General features: G+C 38.7%; 1 protein-coding gene and 1 pseudogene across 1 annotated transcript in view; both read left to right on the forward strand.

The window, feature by feature from the left end:
• Window positions 1-23,260, forward strand: part of LOC148869465 (uncharacterized) — a 28,280-nt gene extending 5,020 nt beyond the window's left edge. Inside the window, exons 2-6 of the mRNA XM_088970706.1 lie at window positions 7,125-7,211; window positions 8,422-8,604; window positions 8,735-8,821; window positions 8,896-8,967; window positions 20,967-23,260. Of these exons, the coding sequence (XP_088826832.1) occupies window positions 7,125-7,211; window positions 8,422-8,604; window positions 8,735-8,821; window positions 8,896-8,967; window positions 20,967-22,889 (2,352 nt within the window). The 3' untranslated portion in view covers window positions 22,890-23,260. The remainder of the gene's footprint in view (window positions 1-7,124; window positions 7,212-8,421; window positions 8,605-8,734; window positions 8,822-8,895; window positions 8,968-20,966) is intronic.
• LOC148869466 (U2 spliceosomal RNA) lies at window positions 6,060-6,212 on the forward strand (annotated as a pseudogene).
• Window positions 23,261-23,341: the final 81 nt, after the last annotated feature.

The following is a 23,341-nucleotide window of genomic DNA, read 5'->3' on the forward strand; positions in this document are numbered from 1 at the left end:
ATGTTTGTAGTAAGGTGAGTACATTCTTGATATTAAAATCTCTTATGCCTCTCCGGAATCCCCAATCCTAGTTGAATCCATTACTTGAATTTGAAGGAACCAGGAATTTAGAAATGGTCTCATTTTTGGAGCAAGAAAGTGAAATGGAAATTGTTCCTTCAATGAGGAGGATCCCAACCAAATATGGCCCCAAAATTTAACTTTGTTACCACTACAAAGATTGTATCTGATGAAAGGAGAAAAGAGTGGTAGTACTACATTGATGGCTTTCCAAGGAGAGGCCCGATTTTCCCTAGCTGAAATTCCAACATCCTAGTCGTTGTCCAAGAGCCCATGAACGCTTACTATCACTTTTGCTTACAATTTATCCCTATCTAGCGGCATTCTCCACATCCATTTCCCTAGGAGAGCTGTTTTCCTCCTTTTTTTTTGATGAGTAATAGTAAAATTTTATTAATTCATAACCTGATTTAGAATTGTAATTTTGTACAACAACTCATGGAGAGGCGTGAGCTGCAGCCCCTCCTAGAAGCTTACAAGTACACTAAAATAAATTACAGAAATCACAGTTGAGCCCAAAACATTTCTTCCCTATTTACCCCTTGTTTGGCTAACACCCCACTGTACAGAAACAACTATTATTTTTTGATGAGTAATAGTAAAATTTTATTAATTCATAACCTGATTTAGAATTGTAATTTTGTACAACAACTCATGGAGAGGCGTGAGCTGCAGCCCCTCCTAGAAGCTTACAAGTACACTAAATTAAATTACAGAAATCACAGTTGAGCCCAAAACATTTCTTCCCTATTTACCCCTTGTTTGGCTAACACCCCACTGTACAGAAACAAATATTATTCCTTGTCAGCCACATGACTTTCTTAATTTCATTTTCGTAGAACACTAGCCCCAGATGGTATCCTTAGGATTTTTCAGTCATCCCACCACCACCTTGGAATCCCCTTCAATTATTAACTTTTCTACCCCCAATTGGTTTGCCAATTGTACTCCTTGTACAACAGCTAATAGCTCTGCCCTAATAGAATCTCTGAATCCCAATCTTGTTCTTAAAGGAAGAGCACCTTGCTACTGGTACCTATTCCCTGCCCTCTGTCCTCTCCCTTGGATTCCATAAAAAATCCCTCACTCTTACCGAAATCTTGAAGACAGACAAATAATAAACTAGTAGGTTGGGAAGGGCCAATTTAATGAGCGTTATTCCTCCAACCAGGGAGAGGTATCCCTTTTTTTCCAATTGGTCAGTCTCTTAGAAAATCTTTCTACAACTGGATTCTAGAGCCCTACTTCTTTTGGATTCCCTCCTAGAGGTAATCCTAAATAAGTCAAAGGCCATTGAGCAACATTGCACCCTAAAATGTTAGCACACTTCACAATCTCCCCATCATCCATATTTCTCTCAGCTATGCAACTCTTATCAAAGTTGATTTTAAGATTTGACATTCTCTAAAAAAGTTGCACCAAACATTTTAGGTTTCTAAACCCAATCTAACCCATCTCTCCCACAAAGCAGAATGGTATCATCTGCAAACTGTAAATGAGTTACTGGCATGTGTTTCTCCCCACTCTCTCTCCCCAAATTAGGCACCTTGAATCAGCTCTTAGGATGAAGTCTTCCATTTGATTGACTAATTGTGGGAGTAATGATTGGGTATGCTCAAATGTTGTTGACAACCCTTAGTACAGGAGGCAGGGGGTATCAATTTGGAAAAAAATTGTCATGCAACTTTCTATTGACCAATAAACATATGTTCAGAAAAGGGAGAAAATCTAGGTGTATCATGTATAATCTAATTCGAATGTGAAGTTTAGGTGGGGTTGGATGTGGGAGTGTGTCGTGTGCTTGACCAATACACCAAAAGCCTTAAGTGGCAGAATAGCCCTTAGCCGATGTCTTGGGGGCTTCACTCTGGGCAACTCTCACTTTAGTGGTAGATAGCCCTCTCCACAATGGTTCACACTCTGGAGGTCTCAAAGAACCATTCAACCTAAAAGCTTAAGCTGTTAGGTGAGGTCCTTGAATAGGTTGATATTCTCTAACACACCCCCTCACACGAAAGCCCATTGGGCTTGAAACGTGAACAAGCACAGGCCCACCCATACCTTGTGCTGAAACTTATTTAATTATAATGGGGGTAACGAGGATCGAACACTAGACCACTTGGTCAAAATGGCTTTGATACCTTTTCAAAGAACCATTCAATCTAAAAGCTTAAGCTGTTAGTTGAGGTCCTTGAATAGGTTGATATTCTCTAATAGGAAGCAGGTAGCCCTTTCCCTTTGGTGGCTTTCACTCTACTCCAAGTACCCCTTTCAGTGGTAGCTTTCACTCTGATCTAGGTAGCCCTCTCCATGATTCGAACTTGAGATGTGGTGGTAGGCTCTGATACCAAATGTTGTGTGCTTGACCAATACACCAAAAGCCTTAAGACTGATGGAATGCGCCAAACCAAACATTTTAACATTTAGGACTATAGCAGAGTGAGGAGTGCTAAAATTTGGAAAGCTCCAGATGTTTGTGTTGCCTTTTTTCTGTGTGTGTGTGCGTGATGGAGAGGTGGTTAATGGGTGCTTGTATTGTCATTGAGGATGGCATGCACTGTGCATTAACTTTGGAGAGAAGTGTCTGAAAGGCAATAATCCCATGCCAATTGGGAGAACAAAGGCAACCATTCAGATAAAGGTTCAATACTCTATTCTTTTAGATGGGATAAATCAAGTTGACAATCTATTATAATTGAACTATTTTTTTGGTAGGATATTAACTGAACTTGTTGTGTTCAGAAAAAAATATTGATGGTTTATTGTTTTTCATTAGATAACAGCTATATGTGAAAGAGTGGAGATAATCTCTCAAGAGGAGATTGCCAATAGGATTGTGGATCACTTCAATTTCATCTTTCAAAGACCCTTAGAGAATCGGTTAATAGTAGGGGAGGAGAATTGGCCAACTTTGAACCAAACTGATAAGGGATGGCTGGAAAGAATGGTTGAGGAAGAGGAAATTAAACAAACTATTTTTTCTATGGATAGGGCTAAGGCACCGGGTCCTGATGGATTTACAATGGCATTTTATCGGGATTGTTGGGACATAGTCAAAGAAGACTTAATTGGAGTATTTAGAGAATTTGAGGATAAACATTTAGTGAGTCCTGGAATCAATGTGACCTTTATAGCCTTAATTCCCCAAAAAAATGATGCTAGGCACCCCAAATATTTTCGGCCAATTAGCCTGGTGGCAAGCATCTATAAGATTCTGGCAAAAATGCTCTCTAGGAGGATCAAAGTAGTTCTCCCCTCTCATGTTATCCAAGCACAAGGAGCCTTTATACAGGATAGACAAATTACAGATCAGATCCTTATTGCAAACGAGAGTGTGGAAGATATAAGGAGATCGGGCAGGAAAGGATTTGTTTGCAAACTGGACTTGGAGAAAGTCTATGACTTAGTGGATTGGAATTTTCTGCTGGAGATGTCGAGAAGACGTGGATTTGGGGACAAATGGTGTAATTGGATAAGATGATGCTTAAACTCTTGTTGTTATTCAGTGTTGGTGAATGGGGTGGTTAAGGACTTTTTTTTCCAACCAATAGAGGCTTAAGACAAGGGGATTCACTCTTCCCTTTCCTCTTTACACTTGTTGCGATGTCTTTAGTAGGATGATCTCCAAAGCAGATGAGGAGGGCCAAATAAAGGGATGGAGAATAGGGAGCAGAGGCATTCCAGTAACTCACCTTCAGTTTGATGGTGATATTGTTATTTTCTGTGAAGGGAATGAGTTGAGCAAAGTGGAGAACCTTAAGATTTTAATAAGTACTTTTGAGAGGGTCTCCAACTTGAAGGTAAATTTTGATAAAAGTTGTGTGGCTGGAGTAAACTTGGAGAATAGGGAGATTAAATCCATTGCGAAATGCTTAGGTTGCAATATTTCTTCTTGGCCTTTGACATACTTAGGGCTACCCTTAGGAGCCAACCCTGAAGAAAGTAGTTTTTGGGCCCCTATTGTGGAGAAATTTGACAAGTGCTTGATGGCTTGGAAAAAAAATTACATTTCAATAGGGGGTAGGCTGACTTTAATTAAGGCTACACTTGCCAACCTTCCAACCTACATCCTTTCAGTGTTTAGGATTCCTCCAAGGGAGGCTAAGAAACTAGAGAAGAAAATGAGGGACTTTCTATGGGAACTAGGAGAGGTGAAAAAGGATCACTTGATCAGATGGGAGATAGTTAGCAAACCAAAGGAAGAATGGGGTTTAGGGATAGGGGACATAGTGCTGAAGAATGTAGCCCTTCTAGGGAAGTGGCTATGGAGATGGCCCCGAGAGAGAGAGAGAGAGAGAGAGATTATGGCATGAGGTGGTGGCAACCATTCATGGTTGTGCAGGAAATGGTTGGGATTCTGGGATATCTCGCCGAGCTACCCTTACTACACCTTGGAAGGCTATACATGGTATTCTCCCTTGCTTCCTCAGATTCATCAGGTATGATGCTTGTTCTGTTATGGGAGGATATTTGGGTGGATACTCAACCCCTCAAAGATTGTTTCCCCTCGCTCTATTCCATTTCCCTTCACAAACATGAGCCAATTGCAACTTTTCTCCCGAGCCTGTTAAACCCCTTATCTTTAAACTGGGACTTTGGGTTTCGTAGAGGGTTAAGGGATGGTGAGTCGAGTTGTGTTATTGAGCTAATTCATTTACTAGAATCTGTTTGCTTGGACCCCACTTCTTCTGATCAAAGGGTTTGGACTCCTCTTCCAAAAGGTACTTTTACTTGCTCTTGTTTTCTAAAATCCCTTAGTTCTAACCCCATTTCCCAAGGATTCCCTGTCAAAGAAGTCTGGGCGCGACCTATTCCCCCAAAAATTGCTCTATTCTGCTGGGAAGTCTTCTATGGGAAAATTTGTACTTTGGAAAACTTACAGAAAAAGAGACCCTCGCTTTGTCTTTCCCCAAATTGGTGTTCCTTGTGTAAGGCCAAGAATGAGGACTGTTTCTATTTGCTAATCTCCTGTTTCTTTGCTACAACTATATAGAGGTGGAGCCTTTGTTTATTTGGAGGTAGGTGGTTTATGCCTTCCGATTTAAGCTTGTTATTCAACCCATCTGTCTTTGTTTGGCACACTAGAAGAGGTAAGGTCATGTGGAAATGTGTCAGGGCAGCCACTCTGTGGACTCTTTGGGAGGAAAGGAATGCAATAATTTTCTTAGAGAAGGAAAGAGGGTTAGATGAAATGAAGGATTGTATCCTAACAAGAGCAATCCATTGGCTGAAAACTGTGGATATCTTTGATGACTTGTGGAGGAATTGGCTAGTAATAGTTAACACTTCAACAAAGAAGGATAGAATTCTGTCAGAATGGATTCCGCCTTTGGAAGGTGTCATCAAGCTGAACTTTGATGGAAGCAGCCAAGGCAAACCCGAGCCTTCAGGTATAGGGGGTATCCTGAGAAATAAGGACAGCAACATAATTTCCCTATTCTCAGGACCGGTGGGAGTGGGGGATTCCACAAGGGCAGAAATCCTTGCTGCAGTACAAGGAATTCAGATCGCCAACCAGCTTGGGGTGGAGCATCTCCTAGTTGAAGGGGACTCTCAGGTGGTAACACGGTGGCTCCTAAACTTGGATACCACCATTTGGTGCTACAAAGATCTCATAAAAAAAGTAAAGTGGTTAACCAGCAATATGAGAGTTGAGGTAAAATGGGTTAGTAGGTTTGCTAATTCTTTGGCTGATGCTTTAGCCAAACAGGGGTTTCTAGGGAAGATCTTTTTTGTGCTTCTATGTAAGTTGTTATTAATTTGGAAATCTATACTTAACTACCCGGAGAGGTTGCAACCCGTGCCTTTCCTTGGGGACTTTGTACTATTGTCTATTGCTGTTTAATAAAATTATTTCAATTATAAAAAAAAACAGCTATATGTGAAAGAAAATAATATAAAGGTCCTGAATGATAAATACCATAAGTTTGAGTTAGGTGGTGCTCCTTAATCAAAGGAAAAGTGTCCCATACTGGATCTTATTGGTCATTCTTTTTATCAATGCTTGCAACCTGTTGTTATCAAGTGTAGTATTGGCCCACACGATATTAATTAAATTTTCAAGCGAGGGAAACCCATCACAGTAGCTTGCTACTGGGGTCTTCGTGCATCGCCCATGTGTTGCATTACTGCATGGGCCTGGCACACCCCATTAGCTTTCTCAAAAGAAAAAAAAGTTTGCAACCTGTTGTTGACCCAGACAGTCAGGCTGGTCAAACTGTCACTAGGAGACAATGATGGGTCTGTTTTACCCCAAACTCGGTAGGTTTTAAAAAACAACTGATAAAAAATTGTTGACCTGGATCGTTAACAATTAAAAATTCAAATTTAAATTGTATTAGATCATCTGATGGTCTGGCCTGTTCAACTCAACCTGGACAGTCGAACTGGTGACCCATCACCTGGAGGAAAACTGGGTCGGGTCAGTCACCGGTTCAGTTTTTAAAACACTTTTTTTTGGAGATTCAAAAGAAGGGAAAAACACTGCTTCTTGTATATTCTCTCTTTCTCTTTTTTTTTTTTTTTATTATAGATTGTGTTGTTCAGATAATATCTTTACTAGAGTTGATAGGTCACAAACACATGCATTACTGGGGAACAGTGAATCTTATGAGTCAAGGTGTGCAATTGGGTCTCGGAGTATTCTATTTTTTATGACAAAATCTGGTGGTGATTAATGCAAATTAGGCTGCAATTTGCAAACTTCACATCTCTTTTCACAGATGACCAATAGAATTGCAGATGAATGAATTTCACCAGTAATGCTTAATCTTGATAGATGACAGAAAAATGATTAAGGAACAGGGAGAAAAAATCATATAGATTTTTCAAAAGCACAACTTTTAGCAATTCTTTAATGCCTTAATGCAGCAGTGCTTGTGATCTTATATTTAATAGAATCGTTGAGTTCTGTGTTTGTTAGTACTGGGGTTTATTATTGAGTTTTGTAATGCCTTAATTGAGGATAAAACTTGCCTGACTTGTACGAGGTTGAAAAGGCTGAATGTTATGCTTTTTTCCTTAACCAACTGTTCATTTTTTTAATATTGTGTGTGCTTTTGCAGGTTCTTCATAATATTGCGGTTGCAGAATACTTTCGTGATGGTTGTTCAGATCCAAGGAAACTACTTGAAGTGCTCAATAAGGTTAAGGTATGTGAATTCAATGAAAGCAGTGGTTCACATGGTGTTTCTGGATGATGCTTAGTTCTTTCCTTTTTTCTCTGCTTGGTGAAATTATGCAACATTGTGCATGGATAATTTCTTCTTAGGACTGTCATACAGTTTTATTATCTTGCAACATGACAAGAGCAATCTTTTTTCTCTATATCAAGTGTAATGTGCTGTGTAATTAATGCTTCATTAACCAGTTTCAGATCCCATGGATGGTATAATATGTTTTTTTTCCAGTTAATAAGCGTTAGTTATACGTGTCTACATGAATCATTTTTTTTGGTACCATGAATGCTATATTCTTGGCTCCTAAAGTAGGGCTGCAAGTTGGGTTTCCCAATTTGAAGAAATTCAATTACATCCGGCTTGACCAACCTGATCCAAATTGTACTCCTATCCTGAAGTGAACAATGTGGTTATCTGAATAATTGTTATTGAGTAAGATTTTTCTTCTGATTGTAGTTATTTCTTTGAGATGCATTTTTGAGAAACTAGTTTTCATGACATTATCTTTTACATTAGGTCTGTTGTTTCTATTCCTTATTGCTTGTTCTAACTATTTCACATCACATCAACTTTTGTAACTTTGCCTGATTAATCTAACAAATATGGTTGACCATAGAGTATTGTTGTGTTGGGCAGTATTTTAGAATCTATCCCGGAGGTCGAACTGTTTACCCTCCGGGTCAACGGGGCAGCAGTTCAACCATCTGGGTCAATGGGTCAGTCCATGACACCATCACTGTAAAAGGAAAAAAAAAAGGAAAAATCCCAATAACCCTTTTAATGGGCCAGATAGGTCAACGGTTCAATTGTCCGACATGACATGTCATTGACTGAAGTCAATGGGTATTTGTTACATAGCAGTCTAGAGGTTGACCTAAACAGGGACTGTGACCAGGTCACTGATGGGTTGAAAACACTGGTATCGGCAATACATGTGGATTATAAGAATTTATTAGTGTAAGAAAAGTGAACTATGCTTTAGATATTTGATATTTAAGCAAACACATGTATATGTGCATTATCATATAATTCTGCATGCATAACAGCGTGGCATTGAAGCCTGCCACCTAATATCGTGCTAAGCTTTATAAATTAATATGATACACTTGAGGGAGAGGGTTATAGATGTACATTTTTTTTTACTGCCCTTACCTTCTGCTACATTTCTGTGATGATGGTGCAGAGGAGAAGTGAAGAGCTTGCTCGTGCATCTGGCGAACAGGTAGAGGCTGTTGGAAATCTTGGAACTAATGTTGTTCCAGGATCCAAAGGAAGTAGCACTACGCCACATCAGTTTTCTTCTACAAATAGTGCCAGTATTGCCTATACAGATGAATTTGACACTTCTGTTGCAACATTAAACACTGTATGTTCTGTTGATATATGCATGTTTTTATCATTTTGTAGATAGTTTATATTATATTTGTCTTAAAGGATATCTTCAAATGTTTTGTTGCTTCCTGGTTTGGTAATACATTCTCAATTGGTGAATTCAGGCAGTTATCTTGTTCCATCTTCATGAATATGCAAATGCACTGCAAGTTCTGGAAGCATTATACCAAAATATAGAACCTATAGATGAGGTATCATAATTTTTTTCACAAATGTGTTTGATTTGATAGTTGTCCTGCTTTCGTAATCATTTTCCTATGTGCAGACAACAGCTCTTCACATATGCCTTTTATTGTTGGATGTTGCACTGGCTTCCAATGATGCATCGAGAGCTGCAGTAAGTTCAAATATGAATAACACGATTATTTCTATAGTAATCATTAATATGCTAATAAGGGTATGCTGTAGAAGATTCTTGAGGTTGCGAAATTTATTTCAGGATGGATGGTTTTTAAATATGTTATAGCAACCTGGAGACATGTCAGATTCAGTAATTTATAGTGGCAAGATGAGATGTTGAATTGTTGATATTAATTATTGAAAGTTGAGGCTAAGCTTCCAAACATTATTTCAACTCAACATTTACTCAATGCTTTGGGTACATCATGGTTACCATATATTTTGGATCTTTATCCTAGCTTATACATGCTTCATATTGCTAGTTGGCTATTGCGTTTTATTCTATACTAGACAAAGGTGCATGCCACTTGCCATTTATTTTGCTCCTCTGGATCTTTATAAAAACTATTTTTATTTGTCCCCTATATTTTTTTCCTTATTCCTATGCTTTATAGCATGGTTTCTAAAACATGTAATTGCTACATTATAACAAATCATACCATGGAAAAATAATAAGTTTTAGAATCTTATTAAAATTTTCACAAAAAAACTTTATTAAATTTGATGATGTACAAGTATAGAAAAGTGATATGCTACCATAATGAATGGGGGTATTAGTATCTGTGTCTTGGGTCTGAAGAAAAAGAGAGTAACATCTCTAGTTCCCGTATTAATGTCCACTTCTGTATCTGTATCTAAACACCTTAATTTTGAGGTATTGGCTGTCTTTCAAGTTTCAAGGCTCAAATCCCTTTGCCTACCTCCCAGGAATGAGCATGCATGCAGATGTGATTTGGTTTCTCTTGCAGGTTGAATGCATTCATTCCTTTCTTGGGGCTAGCACCATGTCAAACCATAAGTCAAACCATACAAACTTGTCCTAACTCAACTCAACAAAGCCTTATCCCTTAGATGAGCTCATTATATTTGGCATGGTGAATAGTGTCTGTCATAAAATGTCTATCATAATCAAAACACTAGAATCAAAGTCAAAATTAATCCATAACTTTGAAATCTAGGTGCACCAGCAGCCAAACCAGAAGAAGACACACAACAACCATGATCCATGATCCTTATGTCTTGAGACTGCCCATACTTCTCATTCTCTTCCTTCAATTGCCTCAATGTGCTTGAACTCAACTTTTATTGCTTTGGTCCCAAAGAAAGTGGGAGTAAGTCATCCAAGAGAATTTAGACCCATCAGTTTGGTTAATAGCTTGTATAAAATCATTGTGAAGGTTTTGTCTAGAAGAATTAGAGTGGTGCTTCCAAAGCTAATCTCATAGAATCAAGGGGTTTTTGTTGGAAATAGGCAGGTTGTGGATCAAATTCTAATTCCCAATGAGTGTGTGGAGGATATGCGGAGAACAAGGAGGAAAGGGATTGCGTGCAAGTTGGGTTTAGAGAAGGCTTACAATATGGTTGATTGGTCTTTTTTAATGCAAGTGTTGAATTGCTTTGGTTTTGGGGAGAAATGGTGTAAATGGATCCTGATTTGTATAGAGACTTGTCATTACTCCACCCTGATAAATGGAAAGGTATTACTTCTCAGCTATTAGGGGAATTAGACAAGGGAACCCCCTCTCTCCATTTCTTTTCACCTTGATCGTTGAAGTGTTGGGGTGAGAAAGCAGATTTGAGAAGTCTTGTGAGGGGATGGAGAGTTGGAAAAGACAACATTCCCAACACCCATTTATAGTTTGCTGATGATACATTTTTGTTCTATGAGGGGGAAGATGTGAGATGGGCCAAAAACGAAGTTGGTGATTCAAGTGTTTGAACAAATGTCAAATATGAAGGTGAACTTTGATAAGAGCTGTGTGGTGGGGATCAATATGGAAGAGAGCTATATTGGAGAGGGTTGAAGCTTTTGGTTGTACTGTGTCTCAGTGGTTGTTGGACTATTTGGGGATGCCCTTAGGGGATAACCTGAGGAAAGAGAGCTTTTGGAGCCCCATAATTGATAGATTTGCTAAGAAGTTGGCCTCTTGGAAGACAAATTATTTATCTTTAGGTGGTAGAATTATTTTGATTAAGTCTACACTAGCTAGTTTGCCTGTGTATTATTTATAAGTTTTTAGGATCCCAGTGAAGATAAGTAGGAGTTTGGAGAAGTTGATGAAATATTTCTTGTGGGTATCGGGGGATGAGAGAAAGGATCACAGGGTGAATTAGGAACTAGTCTCTAGGATTAGGGCTGATGGAGGGTTAGGTTTAGGTAACATTCAGAGGAAAAATGAAGCCTTGTTGGGCAAATGGTTGTGGAGGTTGGGAGGTGAGAGGGATAAACTCTAGACGAGGGTAATTTTAAGTATTCATGGTTAGGTAGATGATGGTTGGGACACTGGGACTTTGGCAAGGTCTTTTGGTGCCTCTCCTTGGAAATCTATACATGCCATTCTTCCTTTTTGCAACACATCAAGTATGACCTTTGCTCTAGGAATCATGTAAAGTTTTGGGAGCACATTTGGGTGGGTGAGATACCTTTAAAAGACCAATTCCCGTCCTTGTTTTCACTCTCCTGGTTTAAGGGTCGTCTAGTTTTCTAGTTCCTTCTCAGTCTAATTTTGGGTTTGATTGGGATCTGGGGCTTAGAAGAGGCTTAAGGGATGTAGAGGTTGAAAATGTCATGAGTCTGGTTCAGATCTTAGACCGGGTGGTGTTGGATCCCTCTTTGAGAGGGATAAGAGACTATGAACCCTAACTCCCTCTGGAACCTTCTTTTGTGCCTCCTTCAAGTCCCTATTGCTTTTATCTAGTCCATTTGCACAAAATTCTCCAGTTAAGGATTTTGGGGTGAGCCGATTCCTCTACGGATTGGAGCCTTTTGTTGGGAAGCCTTCCTCAGAAGATGTAATCATGTGATACTTGTGAGTTGTGACATACTCCAAAGAAAAAGGCTTTTTTGTTGTTTGTCTCTGAATTGGTGCATTCTTTGCTAGGCTAATGGTGAAAGCTTTTACCACTTATTAGTTTCTTGCCCTTTTGCTACTGATCTTTGGGAATGGTTTTTTTTCTCTTTTGGTTGCAGGTGGACCCCACTGCCAAACATTCAAAGTTTGTTTAGCCCCTTGTTCTTTGGTTGGCCAAACAAAAGGGGAAGGATAAATGTGGAGATGTGTGAGGGCTGCTGTTTGTTGGACTCTTTGGGAGGAAAGGAACACCAGAATTTTCTTTGAAGTTGAAAGAAGTAAAGAATGCCTTATTGAAGTAGTAACCATGAGGGTGGTACATTGGCTGAAATCCTTGGACCTGTTTGTTGATATTTCTACGGATATGTTGCAGAATAGCTGGCTGGAGGTGGCAAATTCTGCTCCTGCCTGCTCTTTAGTTTGTCCTGTGTGGTCACCACCAAGAAGTGGACTTATAAAGCTAAACTTTGATGGAAGTAGTGAGGGAAATTCAGGTCCATTAGGTGTAGGAGGGATTTTTAGAGATGAGGATGGGAAGGTGCTCGCTTTGTATTCAGCTCCCATTGGGGTTGGAGACTCTCTCAAAGCTGAGGTCTATGCAGTACCGGAGGGTATAAGGAAGTCTAAGGAACTGAATATACAAAAATTAGTCATTGAAGGGGACTCAAAGCTGGTCTTAAGTTGGTTACAAGAAGGTAGTGGACTTTGGAAATATGCTAATGAGAGGCGGGAGATTAATTGGTTAACTAGAGAACTGGAAATCAAGTTCCAGTGGGTCAGGAGAATAACAAATGCAGTTGCTAATGCTTTGGCAAAGCAGGGGGTGGGAAGGGATCAAATATTTTGGGCTGTTCTGTAACTTTTTCTTTTTTGCTCTCTTCCTGGAGAGAATTAAGCCTGTTTATCTCTCTTTTGTGCGCTGTAACTAAATTCTTTTGATCTAATGAATTCCAGTTATTGATTAAAAAAAAACTGCCTCAATGTGCTTAGCCACAATATTCAAAAACCACAGTTCCAACACCAACAATCAAAACAGGAAATCTAGTATTGGAGAAATTCATTTGTTTGAGTAATTTCTTTTCTGTTCCACTCCCTCATATCATGAAAAGTTAAAAAGCAACAACTATTTTTTTTTATCATTTATTTAATTTGTTATAAGTACCCCATACAACAGACAAGGCTAAAGCATCTGAAAAGACATGTTCTATAACCATGTTACAAGTTCAACCTTAGCCTAAATTGAGTTTGGAGATGGAGATAGAAAGCTTCGCAGACATTAGAATTCTCTATGTTTCTATGGAATATGAAATATTTATATCCCCCACTAGGTTCAAATCCTAGATCAAAGCAGCCTTTTTTTTTGGGGGGGGGGGAGGATAGATCTAATAAGATCTACCTTCATCAACCTCCCAGTGTACTTCCATTCTGATTTTTGGATCCCTGTCTTGATGGCAAACAGAGTGGGAAAGATTATAAGATAAGAGACCTCTCATGGGAGCTAGGGGACAACACCAAAATGGTGAATTTAGTCAAATGGGAAGCAGTGTGCAAAGCTGAGGAAGGGGGTCTATTGATATATCCTGAAGTTCTTGGACCTTTCCATTCCTGATTGGCAGAATTTGGACTAGTTCCCCATCTGGCACCTTTCCCTGTTCTTCGTTCTTCAAAACTATCTCTTCCACCAGCTCCTTGGTGCTTTTCCCTGTCAAAGATATCTAGTGTGGACCTGTCCCACCTAAAATCAGGGCTTTTTGCTAGGAAGGTTCATTTAAAAGCTTCCCTTTTTGTATTGAGGATAAAAATTGGGTAGAGAGGAGGTCCAGAATATCTATAGGTAGGGGTGTCAATTGGACTGGATTTGGTCCTACCTGATCCAGTCCAATGTGAGTCCATTACAAATGGACCAGGTCGAATCCAATCGAATGAATATTTTGGATCATTTTGGACCACCCAATCTGTTCAAATTTGTTTTAATTTAGATTAATTCTAACCAAGACCTGGTCCATTGACACCTATATTCTTATCTTCTATCAATGGACTAGATATTGGCTCAATCCAACCCAATCCAATATAAATTCATTATGGATGGACCAGGTCCAATCCAATCAAATAAATACTTTGGACCATTAAGTTTGGACTGGTCCAATTCAATGTCTTGTTAATCCGTCCAATCCATCCAAATTGATTTTGCTTTAGTCGGGGTCCAAACCAAAACCAGCCCATTGACACCCCTATCTATTGGTGGTGCCTAAGAACTGAGAAGAGGGAAAAATGGTTTCAAACCATTGATGTATATGAGCATGAAAGTCTTGTCATTTTGGTACTACTGATGTTCAAGATTGATGAGAAAGACCTATGATTTAACTGGAAGTTCCTTGATTACATTCTAATGAGAACAGACTTTGGATCCAAGTGGGGAATTGGATTAAGGTCTGTATCACTAAACATTTTTTTTTTCTTTACTGTTCAATGGCACCTGGGAAATTTTATGATTCACAGTGACTGGGATAGGGAGATCCATTCTCCCCATTCTTATTTGTGTATCACGGAAACACTCATTTGACAATGAGTGTAGATGAGAGAGGCTTTATACAAGCATTCCAGGTGGGGGAAAATCAAGTACCTATCACATTATTGCAGTTTGCTGATGACATGTTTTTTGCAAGGCATCAATGAACCAAAATTTGCACCTAAGGCATGTTCTAAGTTGCTTTGAGATGGTCTCAGGTTTGCATATTAATTTATTCAAAAGTGAATTAATGATGGTAGGAGAATCACCATTTCTAAAGAAAAAACAGTTAGAGAATCTCCTATTGTGGAGAAGTCGGTGGAAATATTGGAGTGCAATATTAGTAATTTGCCCATCAAATTTGTGGTTCTTCTATTGGGGCAAGGTGTAAATCAGTTTGGGTTCCAATGTTAGAAAGATTGGACAAGAGTGTAGCTTCATGGAAATCTAAGTAACTTATCCAAGGGTGGAAACTCACACTGATTAGGAATGTGCTGTCCTCACTACCATAATACCGGTCTACTTCCTATCTCTTTTTAAGCTACCAACAAGTGTCTTAAAAACAGTGAAGAAGTTTGGTGTGCACCTATCCCACTAAAAGTTATTGCTTTTTGTTGGGAGTTTTTCATGGAAGCATCAATGCCTATGATGTGTTACAAAAGAAAAGTCCAAGCTCTCCTCTTTCTTGTAGCTGGTGCATCTTGTGCAAATTGAATGGTGACACTGCTTTTAAACTATTAATCTCCTCTCCTTTTTGGTTGCAGGTGGGATCCTCTTGGTAGCTTGGATAGATTGTCTGGCTCCTAAGTGGTTAAATGCCCAACAAGGAGGGGTAGAATAATGTGGAAGTGTACAAGAGCTGCAGCTATTTGGTCATTGTGGGAAGAAAGAAATGCAAGAGTTTTTGAATAAAAAGAAAGGAGTTGATTGAAGTCATTACAATGAGAGTTTCATTTTGGGTGAAGACTTTGGATATGTTCTTTGAGTTTACACTTGATGATATCCTTAGAAATTTGGGGGCAGTTGCAGCGTCCTCAGCAAGAAAGACAAGAATAGCAAAGGAGTGGATTCCCCCAATTAGAGGGTGGTGGAAATTGAATTTTGATGGTATAGTATGGGTAATCCTGGACTCTCTGGCATTGGAGGTGTAGCAAGGGATGAAAATGGAAGGATTTTGGCAATGCACTCAGGCTTTATAGGGGAAGGGGATTCGGTAACAGCTGAAATGATGGCGAACTCAAACTCGTTAGCTGCAATGGAGGTTTTTTATCTCCCCAGTCAAGATTGGACGCTGGCTGGATTACTAGGCTAGTCTCGATTTTCAGAGTGATTTTCTAAACAACTGGAAGAGCATAGGTTACACACTTATTCTCATTATGGTTTGTAGTTCTCTCCACTATTCCTTTTCTTTGACCACCCAATCAAACAGACACTCACTATGCTGGGTTTTAACTAGTGTCAAAGTAGACATTTTGCTTCAGGGTGAACAGACATTAGTGGCAGAAATGTTATTTTGCAATCCTGTCTACTAAGTGAGTAATTAAGTAATACAATTGCAAACTAGTGTCATGGTTATAAGCAACCTATAGGGGTGTCTTAGTAACTAGGTGAAACTATAGGGGATTAAGTAAATGACCTTTTTTTGTTCTTACACTTTCCGTTGATGTTCTTAATCACTTGATTCTAGGGCAAATAAAGTTGTTCTAGCAAGAGAATGAAGAGTTGGAAGCAATAGGACTTGTTTGCAGCTTGCAATTTGCAATGATATTATCATCTTTTGTGAGGTAAGGGAAAGGGGTTGAAGCCTTCACCTTTTGATCAAATGCATTTGAGAACCTTTCAAATTGAAAGTAAACCTTGGGAAAAGTTGCATTGCAGGAATTTCCTTGGGTGAGGCAATTAGGTTATATTTTGTTTAAAGGAAAATGTAGGGAAAGGTAGGGAAACCTTTACAGACCTTGTATGTGTTTCCCTACCTTTCCTTTCCTTTCCCTATTTTTTCCTTCAAACCAAACACAACCTTATTGTTAGATATGCAAAAATTTTGGCTGTGCAATGTCTAAGTGGCCACTTAATATCTAGGGCTTCCTCTAGATGGCAACCATAGATTTTTGAACCCTGTCTTTGATAGATCTTCTAAGAAGCTGGCCCAGTTGGAAGAGGAATTGTATTTCTTTCTGTGGAAGAGGTACATGAATTGAGTCCACTTTCGCCAACGTGTGCTGATTTATTTTCTATCCATGCTCAAAATGCTTGTCCTAATTGTGAAAGGATTGGAAAAACAATAGAGGCTTTAGGAAGCAGCTGATTCCAAAAAGAGGCCATCTACTTAGTTGGGCTTATGGTGTGTTAGGTCCTTAAGTTTGCTGGACTTGGAGCAGGTTATTAAGATACTCCTAGATACAACTTAAAAAAATAATAATAAAGAAGAAAAAGGGCTTTCTTTAAGCCTGGTTAGTTAGTTCTATTGGTGGGCTGAAACATTTAGTAAAGAAAGAGGTCTGTAATCTAGTTTAGTGAACAACATGCCCCAAGTTAATTGGGCTTGTTTGTAATGCAATAAGCATTTAATGGGCCTACAGTAGAGCCCATTTAATGGAACAGTAGGCCTTAAAAGAATAAATCTATATTTGTTATTTTCTTGTGAGGTGTCCCACTTATTTATAAGGGGATGCCACTTGTCCTATTCTAACAAGAGGGCTATTTTCCCTCCTTTAACCACGAAGTGGGGGGGGCACATGTCACCCTTGGGGGGAGAGAGTTATTTTCCCTCCTCTAATCACTTTAAGTGGGAGGGACACATGTCATCCTAGGGGAGAGAGTTTTCTTCTCCCTCCTTAATTCACTTTGAGTGGGGGGACACACACTTTTCACCTTAGGAAGGAATAGTTTTCTTTTCCCTCCCTAACCCATTTTAAGTGGGGGTGACACTTGGCACCCTAAGAAGAGAGGGGTGGAGAGTTACTTAACTACCTCCCTCCTCTATATAAACCCCTCTCCCACAAGGAGAAGGGTTTAATGCCATTTTGTTGGCTAATACTAATTTATTTGCAGGATTTCTAGCACTAAGAAACAAGTGGGAAGAGAAAAGAGAAGAAGATTGGTGTGGAGAGCATAAAAGAAAAGAAGAGGAAGGTAGGGAATCTTGGTTTCTTCCTACAGCCCTTCAATATGATACTCCTTGTGCTTCCCACATGAGATGGAAGACCATATTCTTTCTATTCCTCTCTCCTTTCTTCTTTTTTTTTTTTTTTTTTTCCTTTTTTCCTTGTCTATGAAACTTGGCTAATTATGGTTCTTTCTTTCATTTTGACCCCGAAAATCATTACTTTATGTGAGGTAGACAACTACAGCCTTGTTCATGAAACTTGGCTGATTATGGTTCCTCACAGCATGATAATGTACATAACTACAAAATTTAAAGGCCATTTGCAGCATTATTTATGAAATATGACTATTTATGATACCTATTTACTTGTTATGTATAAAAAGTTTATTTATTTGCTGGTTTTCTCTCAAACAAAAAGGGAATTATATACCAGAATTTTCAAAGGAAAATTCTGTAGAAAAATGATACTTAGTTTAATCTATTCATTTGTACTTCTGAATCAGAATCAAAAGGTTTTCTCTACCCCTAGCAGAGATGTAATTAAGGTAATATCTACGTGATTTCTTGAATGGGGCTTACCCAAATAAGAAAAAAATCCAATTATTAGTCTAATTGGGTGAATTATGTTAAGTGAGAAACTATACTAAAAAAATTTCCACTAACATGGTATGTAAGAGGAATGCTGAAGGTTTGGGATGGGGAGGTTGGCCTTGAGAAGTTCCTCTCTTTTGATGAAATGGTTGTGTTTTTTCTATTGGATTTAGATAATCTTGACACACTTTATTTTTTGTCCTTGAATCGATGAGAAATGGTTGGGATTCGTGTCTAATTACAATAACATATTTGGCTTCTTCTGGACAGCTATTTCCTCACTCAGGTGTGTTTTTGCAACATATTAGCTATGCTGTGCTTCTTGGAAAAGAACTAGATTTTGGGAGGATCTTTGGTAGAGAAAGTTGCCTTTAAAAGATGAGATTTCCTAGTTTGTGTGCTCTATCTCAATACAAAGATAAGTTTGTCTCATTATGTTTCTTTATCAGATCAAGGGTGTACATGGGATTTAGGTTTGAGAAGAGCCTTACGGATTTGGAAACTTTTCAAGTCATTGGTCTTGTTGGATCTTTGGAAGGAGTTTTCTTTGATAGATCTAAATCTAATTATAGAATTTGCTCCAAAAACCATTCTGGCTTTTTTACTTGTGCAACTTTCTTCAAGACCTTTAAGGACTGATTCCCTTTTTACATTTCTTTTTTGTGAAGGCCTTTTGGAGTGCATTGTACCACAAAAAATGACCTTTCTATTGGGAGGTAGTTAACAGGAAAATCAACATTTGTGAATTTTTTCTCCTTTGTGCTACCTTTTTTTTTTTTTTAAATCAAAACTAAAATGTGTTTCTTATGCAAGGAAAGTTGTTGATCTATTTTCCATTTATTAATCTGCTATCCTTTTGTATCTAGAATTTGGGAGTTCTTACTCTTGGATGCAGGTGGAATCCCTTAGGGGATGTGGATAGTGTTTTTGGCGTCTCTTTTTCCTCTCCATTGAAAATGGGAGGGAGGGTTTTGTATAGATGTGAAGGGATGCAGCTACAATCTTGTCGATAGTTTGAGGGAAAAGAAATGTTAGAATTGAGAACATTTGTGTCAACGTTGTGCTTTGGACAAAAATATTCAAGATGTTTACCCAAGAGGCCAATACCACAAATACTGGGACCAACATTGGGTAATGGTCTTTTCTTGATGAAATAATTAGAGGTAGATCCACTAGTTGCTTTTGTTGGATTTCTCTAAAAACCTCACTACATGAAATTAAATTTTGATGGGTGCTGCTTGGGTAACTTCGAGTGACCTAACCATTTCTGGCTTTGGTGGTGTTTTCCAAGAATAGTCATTGGAGATTTTATGTTTATTTTCTTTGGACCTATAGGTTACACTGTTACAGTGATTTCACAAGAGTCAAGTTACTAGCGGTAGCAGTATGGTATTATTAGTATGGTCTAAGAATGGGTAATGCTTACAAATTTTGATATTGGCTCTTGGAAATATAGATACAAAATGAAAGAAACACTATATAGATGGCAAGGGAATCAAGAACATTTTGTATGGAATATGGATACAAATCAGCCAGTAGCCTAACTTATGAATTGGCTATGTAAGGGATAAATAGAAATAACTTGTATTGGTGGAACATCCTTTGCTGGGGTTTGGATGTAGTAATGCAAGCAAAAGTTTGACTAGAACTATTTTGGATCACCACCCATTGTGTTGATCGAAGAGAATGTTTAAATTAGGTTATCACCCTTAAGATTTGAGAACATGTGGCTAAAGCTTTGGAAAGGGTTTAGGTTCCACAAGAAATTGTAGTATATGAAGGGGAGACTAAATCTATGGAATAAAAAGACTTTTGGGAGTGGAGTAGAAAAATGCTTCTACAACAATGTAGATGGAGGTGTTGGATAAGGAGGAGACGGAACAGTTATCTTGGGAGGAATCTTTGAAGAGATGTGAGTTAGAGGATGAATTTAATATGTTATTTAAAAGGGAAGAGATAAGTTGGAGATAGAAGTCAAGGTGTAGATAAATGAGAGAGATTGGAACCCTAGATATTTCCACTCAACAAGGCCCGATCTGACATCTGATCCGATTATCTCAGATTCGGATTATGTTTTTATGTAATTGGATTGGATTCGGACTTGACTCCATCTGATCCGACTAAAATCTGAATCCGATCATATTATAATATTTATTGATTTTAATACATAAATTTTATATAATAATATTTAAAGCTATAAAAAATCATATATTATATTATATATAATAAATTCGGTATGTATATTTACATTAAGTTGTTATATATAAAAGTTGAAAAGTAAATAAGTCTTTTAATTTTTTGTATTTAAAAAAGTTAAAGCGGAGTCGGATTAAATCCGAACCCAATCCAAGTCCATCAGGATTCGAATTTAAACCCGATCGGATTTCGGATCGGAATCGGATGTAAGTTTTCCATAATTGGATAGGAGTCTGATTTTGCCGAATCCGATCCGATTACAGCTCTACAGCTAACTAGTGAATAGTAAATCGTGGTTTATTGGCAGTATAAAAACCTAGTATTCAAGGTTTCATTAGAAATCATATATAAAAACATTTATGATGGTTGGTTCACTTAAAAATACTAAAGATAAAGTTCATCATCTAATCTTTAGCTTCCTTATCTTATAATTGTGCTCTCTGATATGTTTTTATTGTTATTCATTGTTATATATTTTCCTCAAGATGTCTTAGAGATTGTGCTCTCTGTTATTTTATTTGGGTAATTTTTTTTCTTTAGTTTACCTTTGGTAAATTAATCAACTCTTAATGCTCTTATTGGGAAAATGTCTCTCTGTTCAGTGTCTTGCTTTTTTTTTTTGTTTATGAGCTTTATTCTTGTGCCTGTCTCAACCAATTTTGTTCTGATTCATTGTCCAGGATGTTATTCTTTACATTGAAAAAGCTTTTGGTGTTGGTTATATGACTAATCAAGGTGACAATGGAAACACCACACATCAACCTTCAAATCCAGTAGTGAAATCTTCCTCCACACTAAGCAATTCAACTGCTCCAGATATATCTAATTCAGATTCGGTTGCCAATTCAAATGCCTCACAAAATCCTTTATCGAGAACCTTATCAGATGAGGCACTTGACTATGAATCTCTACTGTCAACACTGGATATTAGTGGGCCTAGGCCAGCTAGCCTACCATCATCACATGATTTGTCGAGAATGACGGCTGATCGGCCTACTCCTGCTGTTGATCTAAAGTTGAAGCTGCATCTTTACAAGGTCCGACTTCTGCTTCTGACTAGAAACCTAAAGGCATCAAAACGAGAAGTTAAGCTAGCTATGAACATAGCACGTGGTAGAGATTCTTCCACAGCATTGCTTTTAAAGTCCCAGCTAGAGTTTGCTCGTGGTAATCACCGTAAAGCAATCAAACTCTTGATGACATCAAGTAATAGGACAGAATCAGGGACGCCAAGCATATTCAACAACAATCTAGGGTGCATCTATCATCAACTAGGGAAAGACCACACTGCAAATGTATTTTTCTCCAAGGCATTGAGATGTAGTTTGTCACTCCGGTCAGAGAATCCTCTTAAGCTTTCAACTTTCTCACAAGATAAATCTCTCCTAATTGTGTACAACTGTGGGCTGCAATACTTGGCATGTGGCAAACCTTTAGTTGCTGCACGCTGCTTTCAGAAGGCCAGTTTAGTTTTCCATAGTCGGCCCCTCCTATGGCTCCGGATGGCTGAATGCTGTATACTTGCACTTGAGAAAGGTCTTTTGAGATCTAATGGTACTCCCACTGATGGTGAGGTTAGGGTTCATGTTATTGGAAAAGGGAAATGGAGGCAACTAGTTGTGGAAGATGGGAACTTGAGAAGTAGGCATTTGAATTCTATGGAAGAGAATGATGAGTTTTTGGGTGGTGATAGTCAACAAAAGCTCTCAATGCCATTTGCTCGGCAATGTCTTCTCAATGCACTACATTTATTGAATAGATTTGAGTCAAAGCATCTGAAGGCAGATTTATCAAATTCTGTCTTGGAGGAAGATGAATCAAACCAATCCTCATCACTGAAGAGCTCAAACCACAAGAATTTGTCGGTAGGGGATTCAAAAACATCAAATGCAACATTAATTTCTGCCTCGGCGAATGCAAACGGGGACACAAAAGAACCAAAGGGAGGAGTAAGTCCCAACACTGCCTTACAGAGTTCTGTATCTTCTTACAAAGATATGTGCAGAAGAGAGAACAACATGATCAAGCAAGCTGTACTAGCAGACCTTGCATATGTGGAGTTGAATCTGGAAAATCCTTTGAGGGCACTAGCTGCTGCAAAGTCTCTTTTGAGGCTTCCAGAATGTTCAAGGATATACATTTTCCTAGGTCATGTATATGCAGCTGAGGCCTTGTGCCGCTTGAATCGGCTAACGGAAGCTGCTGAGCATTTGTCAGTCTATGTTACAGATGGGAAGACTGAGTTGCCATACAGTGAAGAAGACAGAGAAAAGTGGCGAGTTGAGAAAGGTGGAGAAGGTGAAGAGGCAAATGGTGGTTCACTGGCTCCCAAGAATCAACCTGCAGAAGAATCTCAAGGTATTGTGTTCCTCAAACCAGAAGAGGCTCGCGGGACCCTATATGTAAATCTCGCCACCATGTCCATTATCCAAGGCGATATTGATCAGGCCCAGAGGTTTGCAACCGAAGCACTATCTGCATTACCCAACAACCCAAAGGCCGTTGTCACAGCTGTTTATGTGGATCTCCTGCAAGGGAAGTCACAAGAAGCACTCTCAAAGTTGAAGCAATGCAGCCATGCCAGATTTGTCCCAGCAGTGTAACATGAAGAGATCTTCCTGACGGTTGTATTGGTGGCCTTAATTGATCAAGTGTCCAGTCCAACACCCTGTTTGAGTTTTACCAGGTTGACGAAGGAATTGCCTAGGATATCTGTAACATATATATGATGAGTCGTAGAATAAGCTTTTTCTATGTTTAGGGTTTGGTGGCATGGCACTTTTTGTTTACCGCAGATGCCCCCGTTTCAGATTCAAGTGTAGTTTTTTCTGATTCAGATTACTATGATTAGTGGCTAATCCAGTTGGCATTCAACAAGGAAGGGGGGAGAGATACGGTCTCTTCTCAAGGAAAAAAAAAATATTCATTCTGGAAAGTAAATGCAAATGCAAAATCAAAGTCAATTCCTATTCAAGAGTCCTTTCTTTTCTTTTCTTTTCTGGTTTTCTATTCTGGTTGTAGAAGCAGGAGAAAAGCCAGAAGAAATAGCAATCAA

The sequence above is a fragment of the Nelumbo lutea genome, chromosome 2 (genome assembly GCF_056320005.1).
Source record: "Nelumbo lutea isolate HS-2025 chromosome 2, American lotus-T2T, whole genome shotgun sequence".
Lineage (NCBI taxonomy): Eukaryota > Viridiplantae > Streptophyta > Magnoliopsida > Proteales > Nelumbonaceae > Nelumbo > Nelumbo lutea.